The 24,791-nt window shown below is 37.1% G+C and overlaps 1 protein-coding gene across 3 annotated transcripts; it reads right to left on the minus strand.

Annotated features, from left to right (window-relative positions):
* Window positions 1–100: 100 nt before the first annotated feature.
* On the minus strand, window positions 101–5,425 carry LOC113466563 (probable E3 ubiquitin-protein ligase bre1). Of its 3 annotated transcripts, none has more exons than XM_026822095.1 (2): window positions 5,110–5,425; window positions 101–1,009 (listed from the first exon to the last, which is right to left on the minus strand). In XM_026822095.1, exon 2 carries the CDS (start codon window positions 488–490, stop codon window positions 191–193), a length of 300 nt encoding a protein of 99 aa, XP_026677896.1. In that variant the 5' UTR covers window positions 491–1,009; window positions 5,110–5,425; the 3' UTR covers window positions 101–190. The 3 variants fall into 3 exon arrangements, with proteins under 3 accessions (XP_026677896.1, XP_026677897.1, XP_026677898.1); XM_026822096.1 differs by lacking the exon at window positions 5,110–5,425 and adding an exon at window positions 4,160–4,211; XM_026822097.1 differs by lacking the exon at window positions 5,110–5,425 and adding an exon at window positions 3,555–4,151.
* Between the last annotated feature and the right edge of the window lie 19,366 nt (window positions 5,426–24,791).

Consider the following 24,791-nt stretch of genomic DNA (forward strand, 5'->3'; position numbering starts at 1 on the left):
GAGTAATCTAAGGTACTAAATGTGGTAACAATAAAACTGAAACAGAAAGTACTCATCTACTTGAAAAGTGCCTAAAGAACACATAAAGATTACCAATAGAATTCAATGTGGAGTATACTAAACTTGTTCTATGTGATTTTATCATTTAGATTGGGGTGCAGTCCATAATATTGATTGAGTACCATGAAGATCATCTTACCTTGGTCTCCTGGGAACATTGGACACAGGAGATGGTTCCCTGTCTCACACCAATATCTCCGGATCCTGTTGTATTCAACGCATTGTTCAGACAGGACTCACAGAACACATGCAGACAACTGAGCAGCCGTGGTGTCACATATTGGTTGTTACACATGCGACATATCACCTCCGAGTTCCATTCCTCTTCAATACTCCCATGATTATTGTTGTTCATCATGTTACTCAATGTTGATTCTCCGATCAAACTGGTTGACTCCAACAGATCTTCTAATCCGTTCATCATTGACATGAGGTCTAATTACCGTCGGTTTAAAGTAAAATAGAGAGAAAAATACTGATATAGGGTGGGTGGTTACAGCAGGAAAAGTGCTGGTTGGAAATAAAGATTAGGAAAAAAATGGGGGTTATATAAATTTCACGTTCACAATCAACAAATAAAACGAATATGCACAGATACTAAGATTAACAGGAGCAGTGTTAAATATAAATAAATATATTTATGAATTATTATCTATTAAATTAAGGGTAAGAATGCGAGTTTATTTCAACACAGACCAAAGGGAAAAAACAATTTGAGAAAATTTAATTAAGTAAATTTGTATTGATTTGAAGTAAAAATGTTGAGGTTTTTAAGTTTGGATGAATTAGGTAAATAATTAAAAATAAAAAATAAACAAAAAAGATTTTCTTTTAGTAAAATGAATGAATTATTAGGACAAGTTCTGAGTTCTTTCTTCAGCTTCTTCTAGGGTGGTGAGGTGAGGTTGTCTTGGAGTAATCTAAGGTACTAAATGTGGTAACAATAAAACTGAAACAGAACAGAAACATATACAAAAGATATTACAAATGTATTCACACAAGTACTGGGTCGCATGATAAATTTCCTTTGATCAACTAAGAAAATATGATAAGGCAAAAGTAAATTACCAAAACATGATGAAAAAATTGGAACCCTCATTTCAAAAAGAACACATTTTGCACCTATCTTGCAGTTCAAAAAGTTAGGACAATACAAAGTATAGAAAAAAAAGTGTTTCACTGCTGTTTTAATTTTGTAGCAATGAAACAACTGCTATATGTGGTCTGTGTCATAGCATGCCCATCCCGTAGTATGCCTCTCATCAGATGGGTGAGAAGGGACACATTTAGGTGCTGGGTTAATTTCATGGGAATTCTCCCATTACACAATTTTGATAGGTGCAATCCCAACTTGCAATATGAAATGCAATGTAGGTATTAAATAATTGTTAAATATTTGATCTCTGTTATGTATTTATCTGCCAAAAAGAAATTACAAATAAAATTTATGTTAACTCTTATAAATGGTCTCCTGCCCACCACTCACTATCAGACAATCAATCTGACAGATTGCAGTCTCATAGACCTGGGTCTGACACACAGTCTGAGCAGGAGTAGCATCTGCCCACCACTCACTATCAGACAATCAATCTGACAGATTGCAGTCTCATAGACCTGGGTCTGACACACAGTCTGAGCAGGAGTAGCAGAAAAAAACAGAGATTTAGGATGATCAGACTATCTGAGAGACCTAAGTCTTGGGCCACCCCTCATGCTCGGACTGTCTGACTGACCCAGGCTGGTGAAACCTCTGTCTGTCAGACAATCTGATTGTGACTGGTGGACATCGTACTCAATCATATTATATGCTGGGATTCAAACCACAATCCCTTTGGTTTCCATTATAAATTCAATGCATTAGCAACTGTACTTGCTGGAACAAAGTAGAATAAATTATTTTTGATGGTCTTCACCACATAATTCCCTTGTTCTTCTCTTTCTTTATCTTTTAAAATTTTAAATGCAATAACCCTCCTACAGTCAAATTGAGGCAATAATTAGGGACGTCTGTACCTGTGTTTTTTTTTTTTTTTTTTTTTTTTTTTGAAAAAAAAAATAAAAAAACATTTTAAAAAAAAAAAAAAAAAAAAAAGGAACTTACCTTAATAACACCCTGTGTGTCCGTTCGAAAGTTGAAGTCCCCGAACAGGAAGAAAGTAGGTAGGTATGGACTTGATTTAGTTTGATAATTTCAAAAAATACAATTTTATTTTGGAATATCCCCAAGTACCCACACTTTCTCAAGACTCATCTAATACAGAGGTGATGTTTCAACGACATAGAGCAGGAAAAATGAGGACTAACAGAATTTTTCTTTTTCTTCTACAACTTCTAGATCCCAAGATAAATTGATTAAAAAAATACCGGTAAATTTTGAACTTTGACGTCACAACATACACTCCTGTAGGCGATGACGTCACATCAAATGTCCAGAGCAAAGCTCCTTTGCAAACAACACATTAATGTGCATACTGGTGCTACCTAGCGGACGAAAAAAACAACTGCGTAAAGTCTGATGAGCAATGACATCACATCAAATGTACAGAGCAAAGCTCCTTTGCAAACAACACATTAATGTGCATACTGGTGCTACCTAGCGGACGAAAAAAACAACTGCGTAAAGTCTGATGCAAGCCCTAAAAAAGACCAGTGAAGTGATCTTCTGTTGGCAATAATTTTTTTTTTTTTCTTCTGTTAGGTACTTGAGAACTATTTGTTGATTTTATTTAGCCAAACTTAGTTAGCTAGGAGGGCAGTATGCCTGTCTTTAAGCACTAAAAAAGACCAGTTAAGTGATCTTCTGCTGGCAATAATTTTTTTTCTTCTGTTAGGTACTTGAGAACTATTTGTTGATTTTATTTAGCCAAACTTAGTTAGCTAGGAGGGCAGTATGCCTGTCTTATAAGCGGTATATCGCGAATTCGATTCTCGCCTTGGGCAAATTTATCCTACATAAATAAAAATAAAGTTCGTTCTCAAAACTGCTGGTTTTATCTCTCCCTGTCCACCTTATCACTTTGAAAAATGTCATGGAACTTGTTGAAACCAAAAAAAAAGGTGCCATTTTACTTTCCTTACCTGTGTGAGGGAAAGTATTAAAGATTATATTATTTGTGTTTGGATTTCAGCTGAGCAACAATTCAGACGAGCTGTTGAGCGAGTTGGAATGCGAGCACGACAATGCCAAGGGTTTGATTGATGAGACATATCAGAGCTACAAGAATATCTTGGAGCAGTATCGAGTGATGATATTATGATGAGTACGTAGTACGAGTAAAAAGTATTCGAATACTTTTGTACTCACTGAAGTAATCGGATCGACGCTCGATCCGTATCCGCGGATCCGGATCGTGAATGTATTCAGTATTACCCATCTCTACCTTGGACTGCTCTATAAGTACCTCCATACACTTACCATGAGGTTGATATGGTTAACAATGAGAGCAAGGTTGAAAAATGTATAGAACGCTCTATAAGTACCTCCATACACTTACCATGAGGTTGATATGGTTAACAATGAGAGCAAGGTTGAAAAATGTATAGAACTAAGCAAAAGGCATTTCGATAAGCAAGCAAATGAACCAATCTTTTTTCAATGAAATTATTTCCCACCCTAGAGCTACCTAGTAAGTGGGAGCAAGAAAAAGAATTTGTTCTCTTACGTTAACCTATATTTGATGAAAAAGTGTGAGCACTGTTTCACATTTCAATTAAACTAGGTTGATAATAATAAAAGAAAAGTTCAGATGGAAGCACTTGAAAACTATAAAGAGAATGAATTGAGAAAGCTCAGGTCTGCTTATGACATAAGTTTGCAGTGCAGCAGAAAAGTTCTAGGGGGGGCATGAAGGAAGCATGGGAGATGGTGTATGTCCTTGACACGCGTGTGGCATTGATTTTACTCAGGTCCCAGGATAATATAGGCCAATGCAGATAAAACCCCAATACACTATCCCAGGAGAACTAAAGTGAACAATAAACGCATGCAATGATTGTATCCCTGACAATTATATAATCAAATAGACAAATCTAAATGGAAAAGTTCCAAATATTTCGGATCTTAATCCACATTATCTTTGAGAAGAGATGAAACACTCACCTTTAGAACACAAAAATGAATTATTAATTACGATAAAGCTAGGTATTAATTAAAAATATAAAAAATAAAACTTTAATTAGAAATATCAAGAGAATAAAATTAATTGAAATATAATTAACGTTTTTGAAAAAATAAAATTCATAAAATTGTAAAATTTGCCATGATGTAAACGGGTTTGAAAAAATAAGGCAATAAAAAAATATGGCCGCCTTCAATCAGGCTCATTTCAGTTTACACTGTTGCCAACCTAAGCTATTTGAAAATTAAAAAGTTTTTAGAATAGTTTCGTTTAAAAATAAGAAATGAATCTTTTGATTGGTTGATATTAATAAAAATATCTTCCTAAGTAAAATATTCAACACAATTCGTCACTTTATACATGGATTTTGAGATATTTCCTATAATCTTTATCCAAAGAAAATATCGAAAAACTTTCAAGCGTTGGTCACTTTTATTGAGGAAAATTCCGAAAAAATGAATCTTTTGATTGGTTGATATAATTAAAAAATATCTTCCTAAGTAAAATATTCAACACAATTCGTCACTTCATACATGGATTTTGAGATATTTCCTATAATCTTTATCCAAAGAAAATATCGAAAAACTTTCAAGCGTTGGTCACTTTTATTGAGGAAACACATTGAACACGAATCACCTGATTAGATAAGGGGATCGCACATTACTCTATTTTTTTACTCAGTAAAAATTTCCTAGGTATTTAGGTACCTACCTACGTCTTAGCTGGGAAGATTGTTAGTGGTAGGTATACTGACTACCGTAATCATTTATCTAGGTGGGTAAATGGTTATGAGGTTATGACCTATTATAGGGCTTCGAACATTAGCTACAGGTATACCTAATTATAATTTACATGTACCTACTCTTTTATACCGTGTGGACCTAATGTCCTAGTGCTCTGCTATACCTACATAGAATCCAAAGATACTTACCTTTATCTTCGAAAAAACTCAAAAAATCGACAAGACAAGAGAATCAAACAAAACTGGGTAAACAATAAATTATTATAGGACTAAAACATTAACAAAGGTAAGTTAGGAAGGCACTTAATAAAGCAAACACTTAAACACGCTAACAGAGTTGATTAATTTTCAAAGTTGGGATTGAATTTAATGCTCCTATGAGAAATTAGTGACAGGGAATGACCGCGGTATCTTGTGTAGCCATAAATTTAAACCCTGTGGGATTCCAAAGTTTGGGGCGATGCGATGGCTGAATGACCGAAGATAATAGGTACTGCAGTAATACCAAGTGCAAGTGTGGTGCACTGCAGGATTCGGCGCATTTGTTATGTTACCTATCACCTCCCAGTCAGCACACACGATTGGATGTAAGGCTCGAATCAAGCTTACAAATTCACCTGTGTAAGTTGGATGACATCCAGTCTGTAACTTAGCTCTTGAACGGTTTTCCATTCTGATTAAATTTGGCAAAAATGTTCAATACATCTTACTAAGTAAATTGAATGTTCTCATCCGATTTGGGGGCCGGGGACATTCGTTTTTGGTTAAATTGAGAGCTATTATGAATTTATTTTATTTGCACAGAGTACATTCGGCGGATAGTACATAAATGTTATATTATTAATTATTAAATACTACACAATCTTACACATAAATAAATTAATAAACATTTTACTTATTTAATTACATATCTAATCAGGAGAATCTGTAAACGGATTGGTTGCTGTAGGAGTGTAGGTAGGACTTAACAATGCAGCTGTAGACTGTACAACATTTTTCCCTGCACAACATTTTTTCCTGTATAGGAAGTACGCAATAGAAAATTCAGTGTGAGAAGTTCTTCATGGAATACTGGGAGTATACCCTTCTGGTTTTCACCTTGGTGTTTCAAGTGTTTCACATGAGAAAATGAAACACACTATGCAAGCAGTACGAGATCACATTGATAGCACTGGAGTAACAGAACACGAGGACAATATAAGGAAAGTAAAAAAGACTTACTTTGATTCGAGGTTACTTTGTGTTCGGTGAGTTATGTAAGCGTTGGAACTGGCTAGGACCATAGGTTAGACACCACACCAGATACGCACTAAAAACTGACCATCGAACATTTGCCCCGATTACTTTCCTTCCTATAGGTAATAGGATAAGGAAAGTAAAAAAGACTTACATACTTTGATTCGAGGTTACTTTGTGTTCGGTGAGTTATGTAAGCGTTGGAACTGGCTAGGACCATAGGTTAGACACCAGATACTAGTGGATAGTGGGTTGGTTACATCTGGTTACCCGGTCTAGAGGAAGGAAGAGAAAGTAAGATGCCATAACACTTGGAACTCATACAGGTATTTCTCTTTCTGTTTCTTGTTTGAATAAAAAATTCGTCGTTCACAGAGCGAGTAGAGATCACAGATCACCGGTGATATTCATATTGACAAATTCCTCCGAATGGCTTCTAAGACTAAGATACACCTATAATACTTAGTATTATAGGTGTATGAAAACGTTTTTATTTTATTTTAGCCCCCCTCGTATTATCTCATTCAGGTAGATTTAAGAAACTTTGTAAATTACATGTAACATGCCATAACCTTAATATTGTAATAAATATAATTGAATTGAATTAAATTGAATTGAACTTTAACCGTAAAGTAGGTATACGAGTAGCTCGAGCTAATTCTCACATTAGAGGTATTAAAGGTATGTATATTTGTATATAGGTAGATATTAGAAGGAAAGAAGAAATTCTCATCTTGTCTACGTGAGGCCAAAGCCAAACCCTATTAGGTATATCGGAACGTTTAAGTACATGATTAGTATGTAGATTGTAGATTTAATAGTATTGTTCACCTCTGATATAATAAGATTGGGTATACCGTATACCGAGATACTAGTGGATAGTGGGTTGGTTACATCTGGTTACCCGGTCTAGAGGAAGGAAGAGAAAGTAAGATGCCATAACACTTGGAACTCATACAGGTATTTCTCTTTCTGTTTCTTGTTTGAATAAAAAATTCGTCGTTCACAGAGCGAGTAGAGATCACAGATCACCGGTGATATTCATATTGACAAATTCCTCCGAATGGCTTCTAAGACTAAGATACACCTATAATACTTAGTATTATAGGTGTATGAAAACGTTTTTATTTTATTTTAGCCCCCCTCGTATTATCTCATTCAGGTAGATTTAAGAAACTTTGTAAATTACATGTAACATGCCATAACCTTAATATTGTAATAAATATAATTGAATTGAATTAAATTGAATTGAACTTTAACCGTAAAGTAGGTATACGAGTAGCTCGAGCTAATTCTCACATTAGAGGTATTAAAGGTATGTATATTTGTATATAGGTAGATATTAGAAGGAAAGAAGAAATTCTCATCTTGTCTACGTGAGGCCAAAGCCAAACCCTATTAGGTATATCGGAACGTTTAAGTACATGATTAGTATGTAGATTGTAGATTTAATAGTATTGTTCACCTCTGATATAATAAGATTGGGTATACCGTATACCGATGCGATGTTTAGATCTACATAATACGATTTTGGTATCTCTCTTTGAATCTCATTAAATTTGGTTTGGAAGAGTCGATTAGAGTTAGTTTCTATTTACGATGGTCTTCTTTCGAGGAAAAGTTGATGTAAATTACATGTAACATATGCCTTAATATTGTAATAAATATAATTGAATTGAATTGAATTGAACTTTAACCGTAAAGTAGGTAGGTACCTATACGAGTAGCTTGTAAATTACATGTAACATGCCATAATATTGTAATAAATATAATTGAATTGAATTGAACTTTAACCGTAAAGTAGGTATACGAGTAGCTCGAGCTAATTCTCACATTAGAGGTATTACTGGTATTAGGTATAGGTATATATTAGAAGGAAAGAAGAAATTCTCATCTTGTCTACGTGAGGCCAAAGCCAAACCCTGTTAGCTATATCGGAACGTTTAAGTACCTACATGATTAGTATGTAGATTGTAGATTTAATAGTATTGTTCACCTCTGACATAATAAGATTGGGTATACGTATACCGTATACCAGGGGTGGCCAAACCGGGAACCGCGGTTCCCTGGGGAACCGCGAGCCCAATTTTACTCGTTGGACCTTGGATAAATTTTAGGTATAGGTATGTAAATGTAACTATAACTAAGCACGTCTCATCAATAAGTATAACACACCTATATGTACCTATGTAGATTTGCAGATAGCAACTTATTAATTTAAATTCCTACCTCTGTTTTCCTCTTTCCCAAGAATCTCCTTAAGCCTAAATCCCAATTAAAACAAGGAAAAGAAAAGAAAAACACACACCCATATTAACATTTTTTACAAAACAAATTTAATTATGTATTACAGCCACCAAGGGGCCCTGGACTACAGTTTCATGTTTCGACATTTGATCGTGCTCGGAGCATGCTCAGGCACAGTTTCCAAACATTCTCAAAAGTCAACAAACATTTCAACATGATCCTGTAGCCCTGGGCCTAAAGTTTGAGCAATTAATCTTAACAATATAATGATGGAACAACTTGTTCTAAGCTGACAGTTAAAAAAATACTTAAATTATACTTAAGTCAGCTCCCATGGCGTAGTGGTTACTGCACTCGATTTGCACGCGGGAGACCCGGGTTCGATTCCTTGTTCTAAGCTGACAGTTAGGTAAAAAATACTTAAATTATACTTAAGTCAGCTCCCATGGCGTAGTGGTTACTGCACTCGATTTGCACGCGGGAGACCCGGGTTCGATTCAGAAATGTGTTCAAATAATTGTATAATCACATTATTATACCTAACTAAGATGATGTTAAGATTATGTACAGATTATTAAATCAATTGAATGAGTGATCATAACTTTAAACACGTGTAGTGGATTATCGCAACCAATAAATTATACTTTTCTGAATACTGCTTTGCTGAAAGCCTACATGATGGATATAAACATTACCTATTACTTCACGCACAAGCTCAGGGTCAATCAAGCTATGACTGACGTCATAATCATCATCATCATCATTATTATTGAAATGTGCGTCCATTTTGATTTGATAGCGTGTTTGGTTCCTCTTAAGAATCTTCCGTAACTAAGTGGGTTCGATTCCCGGTGGGGTCAAGAAATTTGTATCAAGCAAATGATTGACTCCATGACTGGATGTTGCAGGACCCACTCAGCCTCGTGAGGAAAACGAGTAGCTATGACATATAAATGCGCATAGCGACCGGTGCCAGCATGGTAGGTAAATATTGGATGAGACCCACTCAGCCTCGTGAGGAAAATGAGTAGCTATGACATATAAATGCGCATAGCGACCGGTGCCAGCATGGTAGGTAAATATTGGACATGTAGAGATTATTAAATCAATTGAATGAGTGATCATAACTTTAAACACGTGTAGTGGATTATCGCAACCAATTATAGGTACTTTTCTGAATACTGCTTTGCTGAAAGCCTACATGATGGATATAAACATTACCTATATTACTTCACGCACAAGTTCAGGGTCTATCAAGTTATGACTGACGTCATAATCATAATCATCATTATTATTGAAATGTGCGTCCATTTTGATTTGATAGCGTGTTTGGTTCCTCTTAAGAATCTTCCGTAACTAAGTGACTGCTGGAATCTTCTGTCAGTTCTTTAAAAAGAGTTAATTAATATCTTCTTATCAGAAGATTTAATCAGAAGAGTTAATAATTAATCTTCTTAAGTGGATCCTTATAATCTACCATCTACCTACCTACAATGTTTTGTATTAATTTATGAATATCTACTATTATCTACCTATTCTATCCACTACTACGATCTCGTTTTGTAAAAAGACTTCTGTTTAACAGTAGATCAATATAGGAAACTGCAGTGTTCCAAACTAGTATAGCTCGCTATACTGTAGTAATAGAAAGTAAAAATTAAAGAATCGATGGCGCGTCTGCCTTGTAAGCGCTAGGTCGCGGGTTCGATTCCCGCCCGGGGTGAACTTTATCCTGAACAGATAAGGTTCGTTCTGGCTTTCTCCTATATTCTGTCATCCTTCTTTCTTCGCTTTCGGGAAGATAAGTTACATTTCCCTTTATCTAACCTCAAGGAAAAAAAAAAAGTCAGACCATTTTTACTTTCCTTATCCTATAGGAAGGAAAGTAATGTAATCGGGTCAAATTTTCGATGGTCAGTTTTAGTCAGACCATTTTTACTTTCCTTATCCTATAGGAAGGAAAGTAATGTAATCGGGTCAAATTTTCGATGGTCAGTTTTTCCTACAATGCTGCAGTGAGCAACAAAGTTTTGACATAATAACACAAATAGACTGCATTTACATTTACATTATACTTAACAATTAGTTCTACCTACTTATTTATCCTATGTTCAATAGGTACAAGATCCGTGTTTTAAAACAATTCCCATATTACGCGGGATCATGCTTTGAAACAGTGCCTAGGTCAGTCATTTTTGGATAGTGGATAGTACAAGTACATAAATGTTATATTATTAGATACTACATAATCTTACACATAAATAAATTAATAAACATTTTACTTATTTCATTACATATCTAATCAGGAGAATCTGATGTAAACGGATTGGTTGCTGTAGGATTTAACAATGCAGCTGTAGGCTGTACAACATTTTTCCCTGCACAACATTTTTTCCTGTATAGGAAGTACGCAATACAAAATTCAGTGTGAGAAGTTCTTCATGGAATACTGGGAGTATACCCTTCTGGTTTTCACCTTGGTGTTTTAAGTGTTTCACATGAGAAAATGAAACACACTATGCAAGCAGTACGAGATCACATTGATAGCACTGGAGTAACAGAACACGAGGACAATGCAACAGACAATGAAACAGTTGGAACAAAGAGCTTCCAGGATAAGATTGAACAGGTCTAGATCAATAAGGGCAAACGGACCAGACGTTTCCGAACCATTACGTGGCTGAGTAGATTTCTGGTAGCCACAGGGTTTGAATCCGGTACTTCCTAACATGTAGATGGCCCTCATGTCCGCGTCATTGTGTACAATGGAGTCTGTCATGTCCATGTTGTGTGACGTCACAGATCCGAACCATTACGAGGCTGAGTAGATTTCTGGTAGCCACAGGGTTTGAACCCGGTACTTCCTAACATGTAGATGGCCCTCATGTCCGCGTCATTGTGTACAATGGAGTCTGTCATGTCCATGTTGTGTGACGTCACAGGTGGATGGGTTGGAGGAGAGATGTAGAGGTCTGCTAGGGGAGATTCGGATGGGCTAGGAGTTCATGACGTCATTGTGAAGCTGAAACATAGAAAAGAAAACAACGCTCATTAAAACCTAGGTAGTCTCTGAATTTGTATACAAGTTCTACGCAAAACAACGAAAGTAAAAAGAAGAAAACGTAACACATAAATAAGTGACAGTTGACTTGACAGGTTTATCCAAATACTTACATATGCATATCTAGATGAACAAAAATTTAATCTGAAGGTTTCATTAAGTTTAGTTATGAGTTTAAAAGGCAAAACTCACATCTGATTTATGGCCTTGGGTTCTTGGTCAACATTTACAAGTAGTAGGTAAGTACAACTGGCGAATTTTCGCAGGCTACTTAAGTACCTTCTTAGATATGGTGTGGGTAACAACGGTGTGTCATTCTATCATTTTTTTTTTAAGAGGTTTGACAGAGGGAACTGTAACTGCTATATGGTCTTATCATCCCGAAATCGAAGAGAGAAGGAAGACAGGATAGGAGAAAGCCAGCCGTTCCGAGGACGAACATTATACCATCAGGATAAAATCCGCCCCGGGCGGGAATCGAACCCGCGGTCTAGCGCTTACAAGGCAGACGCACTACCAACTAAGCTAACTAGGCTGGCTGGCTTTCTGCTATCCTGTCTTCCTTCTCTCTTCGATTTCGGGACGATAAGACCATAGCAGTTACAGTTCCCTCTGTCAAACCTCTTTAAAAAAAGAAAGAAGGAAGATAGGTTAGGAGAAAACTAGCCTTACCGAGAACGAAGCTTATCTAATTAGGATAAAATCGGCCCCGAGCGGGAATCAAACCCGCGACCTAGGGCTTTTTAATTTCCTCCCCTTCCTCCCACTAATTCAAGAACAAAGATATGCTTGTAAAATCAATACATACTCGTATGTACATAAATACCGACTATGTCAAGTACATATGTACCTATGGACTATGAAGTCAATTTGGCACCGCATTAAAACTATCTGATGTATGTGTCACCCGAATTGTATGTTTCATTGAGAAGTTGACACACCTTGGCTTAGGTTAGGGGGCCAATGTTTTATTATTATTTTCTGACGGGCAATCATCTGTTTCTATCAGCCATATGTGAGGTGTTTATTCAACTTAGGGTATCATTGGCGGATTTTATCCTGATGGGATAATGTTCGTTCTTGGAACGGCTGGCTCTCTCCTATCCTGTCTTCCTTCTCTCTTCGATTTCGGGACGAGAAGACCTTAGCAGTTACAGTTCCCTCTGTCCAACCTCTTAAAAAAAATCTAGAAAATATTTTTAAATAAATACATTCGTTTTGTAGGGATTCAAGATTCAAATTGTTTATCAGAATAAGAAGCTCAAGAAGTAGTTCTTTGGACTTGTCTATCTGAGGTAGATCGGAAAGAGGATGACCGATTTTAGGAACACCCTGTATATTGATAACAATTTTTTATCCACTGATAAGTAGTAAGGAACTCCGGGTCCTAAGTCTGACAGATTGATGTAATAGGTTTTACATTCTGTTACCCACTACAAGATTACTTTCCATTACTGACGTACGTTTACTTTAATAAAATTAGCGCTGTATTTAAGGGGGGGACCCTTAGCCCTTTATTTATTTACGGGCTTTATTTTTCTCCTTCACTGTGGGCCAGACTTCGACAATGTGGAGCATCCCGCTCCCCAATACATCACTGGTTGTTTTTGATCGATATCTCGGTTAGGAAGCATTTTTGGGCATATGTTCATAGAGTAAAAAAGTCTTGTATTGACCTCCTGGATCTATTGTTTGAATATTCTAAAAAAAATTCCGACCACCCTGTATACCTAAGCCCTCTAATATCTAATAGCTACAGAGTTATATAAATATAATAGTTAAGTATATAGCTAGATTTTAGGCTTTCAAACCCATAACGACAAGATAACTTACTAGATTCTGCATACAAATGGGCACCATTACCTACTATTTAACTATTTCTAAACAATGAATCGTCTCATCACATGACATAAGACATAAGTTATGTCAATGGGGGTTTTCCTTTGTTATATCCTTATCCTGTTATTGTATTACCTACCTATTAGGCATCTAAATACCTCGGTAGTATAGTGATTAGGTCGATTGATTCGAATCGCTCGACCCCAAGTCAGAACCCTTTCAAAACCCCGACATTAAATACCTCTAACAGATACATATAGGTAATGTACGTAAAAATTTCTAATAAAATCAATATCTAACAAAAAAATCCTTAGGTATAGACTGAAAAGTAGGTACCTCTCTATCTCCACCCACTGGCATTCATCCTACAGTCCCCGAGGTACGGGGGCCCTGAGTTAATACTATAAAAATTGGATCATCAACAGCCACTTATCAATCTGCTTTTGATTCAGAGAGAGGGCCCCTTCCAAGGAATAAGTAATACAAATACGTCACTGCTCCATCCGCCCCCCGCACAGTCTCAATATGGTCTTCAATATTTGATTGCTAATATATAGCTATAATATACAATATATATACCTACCTGCTACATATGGATCTAGAAGTCGTAGAAGAAGAAGAAGAAAAATTCCGTTGGTCCTCATTTTTCCTGCTCTAGGACTTTGAAACATCACCCAAGTAAGCGCAACTGATCTATTGGGGGATTAGATAAAGATGATTAAATTTGTATGTAATATCAGCCTAATACGTGTTTAGTTTATCATGAATGGAGTCTCATTCATGTGGATTCCTATCAGAATCTCATTAACAAGGAGACATATCATCCGACTGACCTCACGCAAAGAGGCAAGCCAATATTAGGCGCCCCAGGAGTCGCCGTATGCCATAAACTAGTTGGGTCGCGGGTTTGATTCCCGCTCAGGGCACACTTTGTCCTAAGGCCTAAGCAGACAAGTTTTTCCAACTGGGAACTTTATCCTAAGTAGACTGCAGGCTATTTCCTATCCGGTCCTCCTTCTCTTTTCGATTTCGGGACAAATAGGCTTTCGTTGTTACCGTTCCCTCTATCAAACCTCTTAATGTACGTAGATATCTGCCTATTTTAATATTCAAGGTCAGCGTATCACGTTAAACTACCGCCCCCACATGTGTTGTTGGAAGCTGTAAAAACTGCGCCACCTCAAACTTATAGGTGACGAGGCAATAACATTAGGGAGTAATATTCTTTAGTGGATGTGCTAAAACTACCAAATTTCTAATACCGTCTCAAAAGGGTAGGTAGGTAGGTACCTATTATTTATTTTTGTTTAGAACTCCTAAACTCCTAAAGTTTCCATTATCTAATGCACAAAGATCAGTTGATATCTCGGTATATAGATTGTAGATACCTACTTAGGTATCAGAAGTTTTTTTTGTTGTAATGCCCATATTAGATTTCCATGTCAAGGCTTTCCAGTAAAACTTAGATTCATGTACTTCGTAATAAGTACCTAATAATTTATTTATTTCTCTTTTTCTCAATGATCTGTCCTTTTTTCATGCCTACAGACCGTAGAGATAGGTTCCATGTCTGTGTCATAGCATGCTCATCCCGTAGTATGGCCCTCATCAGTTGGGACGAAGGAACGGTTCATAGAAGTATAGGTAAGAACCTAATACCTATTGTGATTTTAGTCATCAACATCAGTGGGTGTGACACAATACTCGTTGATTAGAATTTTAGGTGTTGGGTCAACATCAAGAGTAGCAGAAAGTAACCCGTTGAAATGTCAAATGTCACCGGGGGCACGGTTGGTCCAGTAGTAACGCGCTTGCTTGCCATGCAGAAGGTCCCGGGTTCGAATCCCACCATCGACAATAATTTGTACTCGTTTTTCTATTGCAAATATTTCAACGGGTTACTTTCTGGTGTTCTCATGTTGACCCAGCACCTAAATGGGAAGTATTGTGTCTCTTCTCGCCCATCACATGTGTGTTTTTGTAAATCTTGGTTGAATATTTGTGTCCCCCTTTTGCGAGCTTTTACCTTAGTTTTTATTTTCCTTAAAGTTACTCTTGCGTCTCCATTCTCCCTCGGCGGTTTTTGTAAACCTTGCTTGAATATTTGTGTCCCCCTTTTGCGAGCTTTTACCTTAGTTTTTATTTTCCTTAAAGTTACTCTTGCGTCTCCATTCTCCCTCGGCGGACCAGAAAGTTTCAGATAGTATTAGGAAGTACCTGCTATATTGTATTGTGTGTAGTTATGTACAAGGAGATGAAGAGGGAGTAAGAAGGAAGGAAAGGAAGATTGAAATGAAAGGATTGAGAGATGGAATAATGGGCAGGATTTGTCAAGGCAGAAATATTCTTCTGTTAGGAGCTGTTTATGTTACTTGATTGCAAGTAGTGTGCAAAAATGAGCGACTGTTGAAATAAAAACCCAAGTTTTTCACTGTAAATTTGATGTGTTTTTGCTGGGATGGATTATTACTACATTGGCAAAATAAACATATATTTTGCGCCAAAGATAAACATGCTACGACCCTCCTAAAAAAATTATCTCCCTTCTACCTAGGTAACTCGGGTTGTCGGATCCAAGTTTTTCACTGTAAATTTGATGTGTTTTTGCTGGGATGGATTATTACTACATTGGCAAAACAAACATATATTTTGCGCCAAAGATAAACATGCTACGACCCTCCTAAAAAAATTATCGCCCTTCTACCTAGGTAACTCGGGTTGTCGGAGGACTGTTGAAATAAAAACCCAAGTTTTTCACTGTAAATTTGATGTGTTTTTGCTGGGATGGATTATTACTACATCGGCAAAACAAACATAATGAACATGCTACGACCCTCCTAAAAAAATTATCTCCCTTCTACCTAGGTAACTCGGGTTGTCGGATTTTTTCGGCATTCAATCCTATGTAGATTGACCCTGGTATTAGGTACCTATAGCTTGATCCTCAATTAATTTCTCTTCAAAGATGGGTAATCCATTTTTTGTCACCTACGCCTAGGGTTGCCAACCGTACGTTATTTCCCGGAACAATCCGTATTTTTGTCAAAAATCAAATGTTCCGCCGGAACACACCCTTGTTCATACGTGTTTCCTGGCTCAGTCCAAATATGTATGTGCTGCAATTTTAAATTTAATTGTAGATAACCAAGTGTGTAGTTCCCTAGGAGAGATACGTGTTTCCTGGCTCAGTCCAAATATGTATGTGCTGCAATTTTAAATTTAATTGTAGATAACCAAGTGTGTAGTTCCCTAGGAGAGATATAAAACCAGTTAGTGTGTCACTGTAGAATATTGGGAGGGCAGTATGCACAGGAGACTATTGCAGAGGCGAAACTTTGTGAAACCTTTTGCTTGAAATTTGAGGTTGTCAGTCTCAAGTGGAGTGTAAATACAGCCCACCAATGCTAAAAATCAATCTTATTGAACCTTTAAGAACCTACGTTAGTAAATAGCAAGACAGACTCACTATTGTGCAGAACTCGTGTGTAAAATTCCAAATCAAAGAGATCAGAATCAGAACTAATTGTTAATGTAACAAATTGTCAAACTGTTTGCGTTGCCCCTCGCCATCTCTAGATGCTAGACTCCTCTGGAATATCACCATGTTTGCATTATAAGAAGTTAATTTATTGATGTATGAATTTTAACTTATAATGTAACTGCAAATTTTAAACATGTGGACATTACCTGAGGTATTTATTGGTTACCTAGGTATGTGTTTATTTTGATGACATTGTCCTAGACCGTTTTTCTGATACTTGTCACTATTAGGTTGTCAGATATACCTACCTATACCTTTAATTATGCATCTTATGTACACAGGTATTATGTACTAATCAACACTGCACGTACTAATCAACACCTACTGTACTTTTTTAAGCTACCTAATTATTATGTTATTATTATTATTACATAGGTATCTACATCTACAGTCTTATATAGGTTCCGATTTATCAAATATTTAATTGAATATTTCTACGTAGGTACTGAAAGTAGATAACTATACACATCACCACGCATAGGTATACTCCTATTGCCTATAGAGTTATACCTATAGTATATTATTATCTATTAGGTACCTAGTTACCTAATAGGAGGTCAACACAAGACTTTTTTACTCTATAAACATATGCCCTAAAATGCTTCCTAACCGAGATATCGATCAAAAGCCGTTATCCTAAATCCGTGCCTGAGGAGCTTTGGGTATGCTGATTTCATTTTATTCAAGCCAGAATGCTCGAAATTCACTACACCAGAGTTGTGCAGGGCCGCCACACAGGCTTTGACTCCAAGATCAACTGTCTTCCTACAAGAGAACTTGTCCCAATATCTCTGTTTTATTATTAGATGTACGGCCTCCGACTGTTTTGTTTTCATTCCTATTGAATCTGTTGTTATAAGTATCTACGCGGTACCTAGATATTATTATTTTATTGATTCGTGCATTGCATCAGAATTATTCATATACCAGAATAGAGAGGTAGATATCTACCTATACCTATACAGGGTGGTAGGATTTTCTTTTTAGAATATATCCAGGAGGTCAATATAAGACTTTTTTACTCTATGAACTATGCCCTAAAATGCTTCCTAACCGAGATATCGATCAAAAGCCGTTATCTTAAATCCGTGCCTGAGGAGCTTTGGGTATGCTGATTTTGATTTCATTTTATTCAAGCCAGAATGCTCGAAATTCACTACACCAGAGTTGTGCAAGGCCGCCACACAGGCTTTGACTCCAAGATCAACTGTCTTCCTACAAGAGAACTTGTACCAATATCTCTGTTTTATTATTAGATGTACGGCTTCCGACTGTTTTGTTTTCATTCTAACCTCCTAAATGAAAGGTGAGTAGGTATCATTAGTAAGAAAAATAGAGAAAGTGGAACGTTTGCCCTTTTTGCTCGATGTCTCGGTTAGGAAGCATTTTTGGGCCTATGTTCATAGAGTAAAAAAGTCTTGTATTGACCTCCTATAGGGATCTATTGTTTGAATATTCTAAAAAAATTCCGACCACCCTGTATACCTAAGCCCTCTAATATCTAATAGCTACATAGTTATATAAATATAATAGTTAAGTATATAGCTAGATTTTAGGCTTTCAAACCCCTTAACGACAAGATAACTTACTAGATTCTGCATGCAAATGGGCATCATTACTATTTAACTATTTCTAAACAATGAATCGTCTCATCACATGACATAAGTTATGTCAATGGGGGTTTTCCTTTGTTATATCCTTATCCTGTTATTGTATTACCTACCTATTAGGCATGTAAATACCTCGGTAGCATAGTGATTAGGTCGATTGATTCGAATCGCTCGACCCCAAGTCAGAACCCTTTCAAAACCCCGACATTAAATACCTTTACCAGATACATATAGGTAATGTACGTAAAAATTTCTAACAAAATCAATATCTAACAAAAAAATCCTTAGGTAGATATAGACTGAAAAGAGGTACCTCTCTATCTCCAATTCTCCACCCACTGGCATTCATCCTACAGTCCCCGAGGTGCGCGGGCCCTGAGTTAATACTAAAAATTGGATCATCCACAGCCATTTATTAATCTGCTTTTGATTCAGAGAGAGGGCCCCTTATTCCAAGGAATAAGTAATACAAATACGTCACTGCTCCATCCGCCCCCGCACAGTCTTAATAATCTTAATATGGTCTTCAATATTTGATTGCTAATATATAGCTATAATATACAATATACATACCTACATATAATGTAGGCAGATATGTATTACAATAATTTCTTTAATAATGAATGTTGTGTATACACAAGAAATGTGTTCAAATAATTGTATAATCACATTATTATACCTAACTAAGATGATGTTAAAATTATGTAGAGATTATTAAATCAATTGAATGAGTGATCATAACTTTAAACACGTGTAGTGAATTATCGCAACCAATTATACTTTTCTGAATACTGCTTTGCTGAAAGCCTACATGATGGATATATTATAAGCATTACCTATTACTTCAGCTTCACGCACAAGTTCAGGGTCAATCAAGCTATGACTGACGTCATAATCATCATCATCATTATTGAAATGTGCGTCCATTTTGATTTGATAGCGTGTTTGGTTCCTCTTAAGAATCTTCCGTAACTAAGTGACTGCTGGAATCTTCAACATGTTACTAAGTCCTGGTATGATATAATTGGAATAGCGGTCAACATGGTCAATCGACCGCGACCTTTTCAGGTTAAGTATTCGAGAAGGTACCTGTACCTACCAGGTATCCGCAATTCTATTTTGAACTTTTCTATCTAAAATTAGTAAATTTTGAATTACAATAGGTAGGGGGTGGGGGTATAAACTTTTAGTTTTCGCTCGAATTTGTCCGACATCGACAGTTGAAGAAAAACAGAAAATTAATCATCTTGTTTTTGGTGTTCCTAGCTTTTCTTGAAGATTTGGGATCATTTATAAATCACTCGATTTCTGTCTATAATCCATATTGGTTTTCCCCTCTCATTTGATTTTGAAACAACCCTATTATTATGTCACCGGAATGGAATTGTGCTTACCTGAGTCTATGAACTGGGCAAAATGTACCAGAGTTCTGGTGGAACCCCCTGCAGGAGTATGGCCCAGGATAACGGGGAGTAAACTCTGTAAATAAAGAGAAAGCAAAAGGAAAAGATGAGGCTCAACATTAATCTATGAAACAAAACCCTGATTGTACTTCAGCGTCCTCATAATTGTATGCCTACAGACTGTAGAGATAGGTTCCATGTCTGTGTCATAGCATGCTCATCCCGTAGTATGTCCCTCATCAGTTGGGACGAAGGAACGGTTCATAGAAGTAGGTAAGAACCTAATACCTATTGTGATTTTAGTCATCAACATCAGTGGATGTGACACAATACTCGTTGATTAGAACTTTAGGTGTTGGGTCACCATCAAGAGTAGCAGAAAGTAACCCGTTGACATGTCAAAGGAATCGAAATACCAATGAGTATGTATAGTATAGGTACCCATCTACCCATCCATCTACCTACCTAATACAAACATACCTACGAGAATATTTTTTCCTATAGTTCATCCAGATCAATGTGACAGCAATGAGTCATCAACCCAAAATGAAGGAACCAATCAGATTGCAGGAAATCCTTGTATACCGTATACCGATGGAATGTTTAGATCTACATAATACGATTTTGGTACCTCTCTTTGAATCTCATTAAATTTGGTTTGGAAGAGTCGATTAGAGTTAGTTTCTATTTTCGATGGTCTTCTTTCGAGGAAAAATTGACGATATTTTAGAGGAGGCGGTAATTTTTTTCCATTCCGATTTTACTCGTTGGACCTTGGATAAATTTTAGGTATAGATATATGTAACTATATAACTAAGCACATCTCATCAATAAGTATAACATACCTATATGTACCTATGTAGATTTGCAGATAGCATCAACTTGTTAATTTAAATTCCTACCTCTGTTTTCCTCTTTCTCTGTCAAGTGTGACAAGGATGCGACACGAAACATTTGGTTAAGATCGGTGCAACGCTTGGTGGCATTTCGGCGCTTTTTGGCTCTGTGTCTGTCCTTCTGTCTGTCTGTAAACAAAATATCTCGAGAACGGTAAGAGCTAGAGACTTGAAATTTGATATGTATCTGTCAAGTGTGACAAGGATGCGACACGAAACATTTGGTTAAGATCGGTGCAACGCTTGGTGGCATTTCGGCCGCTTTTTGGCGGTTTTCGGTGTAATTCAATGATATCTCGGGAACGGTATGAGCAGATGAGCTAAATACTTGAAAATTGATATGTAGTCCACAAATGTGACAAGGATGCAACACGAAACTTTTGGTTAAGATAGGTGCTGCGGTTGGCGGTATTTTGACCGCTTTTTGGCGGCTTCGACCGCTTTTTGGCGGTTTTCAGCTATACTGACTAAACGGTTATAGATATTAAAAAAGTTACAATAGATTAAAACCCAAATAAGCAAAACTTTTGGTTAAGATAGGTGCTGCGGTTGGCGGTATTTTGACCGCTTTCGACCGCTTTTTGGCGGTTTTCAGCTATACTGACTAAACGGTTATAGATATTAAAAAAGTTACAATAGATTAAAACCCAAATAAGCATCATGCAATAGGTTAAGGAAAGTCGTGCGATGTTCACACCAGATTTTTTCACCTAGCAATGAAGAAACTGCTAAAAAAAGTTTTCACGGTCACGAACGTGGCCTTCATCTTCAGTTCTTTTTTTTTAAATTGGATCGTCCATAAAAAAGTTCATTACTCTTACTGTGGACCTTGGACATAAAGTTTTAATAGCATAACTTTATCTTAAGAATAACTCCGAATGTCCAAGAGATTGAAACTTGGAACCGGTTCATTGAAAAGATTTGCTGTGAATTCAAGTACCACCAGTTTTCCTTCGGTTTTGTGATACTAAATTCATTCCAAGGGTTCAGGATGACAAGTCCACCATGATTCAGAAGCAATCATAGCTAGAAATCAACTTGGTCTTGATCTATCTATCTACATATTTATACCTTGTTTGATATCTGATCTTGGTAATTATTGGATGTTCTATATGACGGAAGTTACAAATATTTGCTAATACTCGTAACATCTTAGCCGGACATGAGAGAGAGAGAGAGAGAGAGAGAGAGAGAGAGAGAGAGAGAAAGAAGGAAAGATAGAAAGAAAGAAACAAAGAGAGAGGGAAGGGGCATGTGCAATAATGGAACAGTTGCAAATGGGTAAAAAATATAAATAAATGGTCGATTCCTATGTAAAAAGTTGGGAAAAATCCAAATCTGAGGTTAAAACTCCGAAAAAAAATAACTGTAAAAAGTCGAAAATTCAATTTTTATTTTCCATTCTAATGAAAGAGTTCAAATATGTGTGACGTCAGCCTTTACGCAGTTGTTTTTTTCGTCCGTTAGGTAGCGCCACTATGCAAGCACGCTAGCGGAGGAGCAGAAAGAACTGCGCAGAAACGTATGTGCATTGTGCACAAACACATTAATGCGTTGCCTGCGAGGGAGCTTTGTTCGGTGACGTTATCACCTACGGGAGAGTATTTGATGTGACGTTATCACCTACGGGAGCGTATGCCGTGACGTCAAAGTTCACGATTTACCGGTATTTTTACTTTCCTTATCCTATAGGAAGGAAAGTAATGTAATCGGGTCAAATTTTCGATGGTCAGTTCAAATATTTGCTAATACTTACTCGTACATCTTAGCCGGACATGAGAGAGAGAGGAGAGAGGCAGAGAGAGAGAGAGAGAGAGAGAGAGAGAGGAGAGAGAGAGAGAGAGATAGAGGAGAGAGAGAGAAGGAAAGATAGAAAGAAAGAAAGAAACAAAGAGAGAGGGAAGGGGCATGTGCAATAATGGAACAGTTGCAAATGGGTAAAAATTATAAATAAATGGTCGATTTCTATGTAAAAAGTTGGGAAAAATCCAAATCTGAGGTTAAAACTCCGAAAAAATAACTGTATAAGGTCGAAAATTCAATTTTTATTTTCCATTCTAATGAAAGAGTTCAAATATGTGTGACGTCAGACTTTACGCAGTTGTTTTTTTCGTCACTTTCAGTACTTATCGTTAACCATCTCCCTACTGTGACTAAAAATTTAGAGATCTCAAATCATGAAATCTTGGGGTTGATGACCATGAACACATTTTTTCATCTCTCCCCATAAAATTCACCAAAAGGGAGATAACCTCTGACGCTCTGATCACCAGGGAAAATACTTTAGTGTGGTCTTATGCCTTTATCAATAAAGGCATTCCTACCTACCTAACTGATAGAGAGCTAGAATTCCGAGGTCATGAGAATAAATCCCCATAACACGGTAGATGGGTTTCACGCCGCATGAGTACCTCACGTAGGTACAGGTGTAGGTTCTGGTCTAATCCAATGATTCAGCATCTCCCTCATGGTACTGTTATTCCATTTCCTTTCCATCTTCCTACTGAAGTCCCCAGGGAATGCTGAAATCTTCTGCATGAACGTCTGGTCAGATCGCTTGGTAGACAATCGCTTCTCAGTGGCGTATAGCGATCGCTCTGTCATGGTCATCTGCAGGTATCGCTCCCAGGGGGATCCTTGGTCAGTGTCGGAGATGAGGCTGGGGTTCTGGGGGATGACGTTGGTCACAGTGAGGACTTCAGAACGGGCTCTGGTTTTGCTGAAGGTCTTGAGGACGAGGAGAAGGTCATTGTAGACCAGTGCCTTGACGTCCTTGGCCCAGAGGAAGTCCAGATGATTGAAGTAGGTGAAGTTGACCTTGAACAGACCTACCGGGTTGGGGAGCAGCGTGTAAAGCTCTTTCACATCCTGGAACAACGAAACAATGGTCAATAGATTGGGAATAGGAAGAACATTTGTGTACACTGTTTGCTGCAAACTACTAAGTCCCATCTCCCATCTCTCAAACTGAAAACGATCATTTTCTTTCAGGTGACTAGAAAATCCCCGGAAAATTTGTGTTCTTCCGGATGACGAAGTTAATTAACATTTTCCTAAGCAAAAGTTACAATAAGAGCAAACATTCGCTAACTTTATAGAGAGATGTCCCGTTACCTGTTCATTCGTAAGCAAATCATTATCAGCGTAGAAGAAGGCCACCTTGGTGCTGATAAATTTGAGATCATATTTAGGAGGGAACGTTGAGTTGTAAATGTGCAAGTTCTCATCTTTGCCGTAGTCAAACTGCCGGAACTTTCCTGTGGGGAAGCAACAAAACGGAATAAGTCCACTAGTCCTAGTCTAATTGTAGACCCTTGTAGGCGACCTCAAGCTGTGTCCACACAGTCAACGGCCGTCGATCGATGTCGACAGAAACCGTCCACAGTACCTCGACTGCATAGATGCACCTTGTCGATCGAAATCGATCAACGGACGTCGACTATGTGTGGACAGAGCTTTTGTCCTACATCCCACAAGGTCGAGTGTCTATGAGTACACAATTCAGTGGTATAGGTAGGTAGCTTTTCTTGAAGATTTGGGATCATTTATAAATCACTCGATTTCTGTCCTTAAATCCATATTTTTAATGACTCCTTGCTGCCATATCCATCTGGATAACGCATAGTATGATATAACTGGAATAGCCGTCAACATGGTCAACCGACAGCGACCTTTTCAGGTTAAGTATTCGAGAAGGTACCTTTACCTACAGGTATCCGCAATTCTATTTTGAACTTTTCTATCTAAAATTAGTAAATTTTGAATTACAATTGGTATAAACTTTTAGTTTTCGCTCGAATTTGTCCGACATCGACAGTTGAAGAAAAACAGAAAATTAATCATCTTGTTTTTGGTGTTCCTTACCTTCTTATTCTTAACAACAGAAATATGATTATGTCTAGAATCCAAAATCCAATCAAATCAATCAACTCTCAGCTCCACAGGATCCAAAATTTTCTTGAATCGAACAAAAACGTCAGTAAAAAATGAAAATATAGGTAACCAAGATTTTTTACTTTTGATTAATTTAATTAGAGA

This window comes from Diaphorina citri, unplaced genomic scaffold (genome assembly GCF_000475195.1).
Source record: "Diaphorina citri unplaced genomic scaffold, Diaci psyllid genome assembly version 1.1 scaffold293, whole genome shotgun sequence".
NCBI lineage: Eukaryota > Metazoa > Arthropoda > Insecta > Hemiptera > Psyllidae > Diaphorina > Diaphorina citri.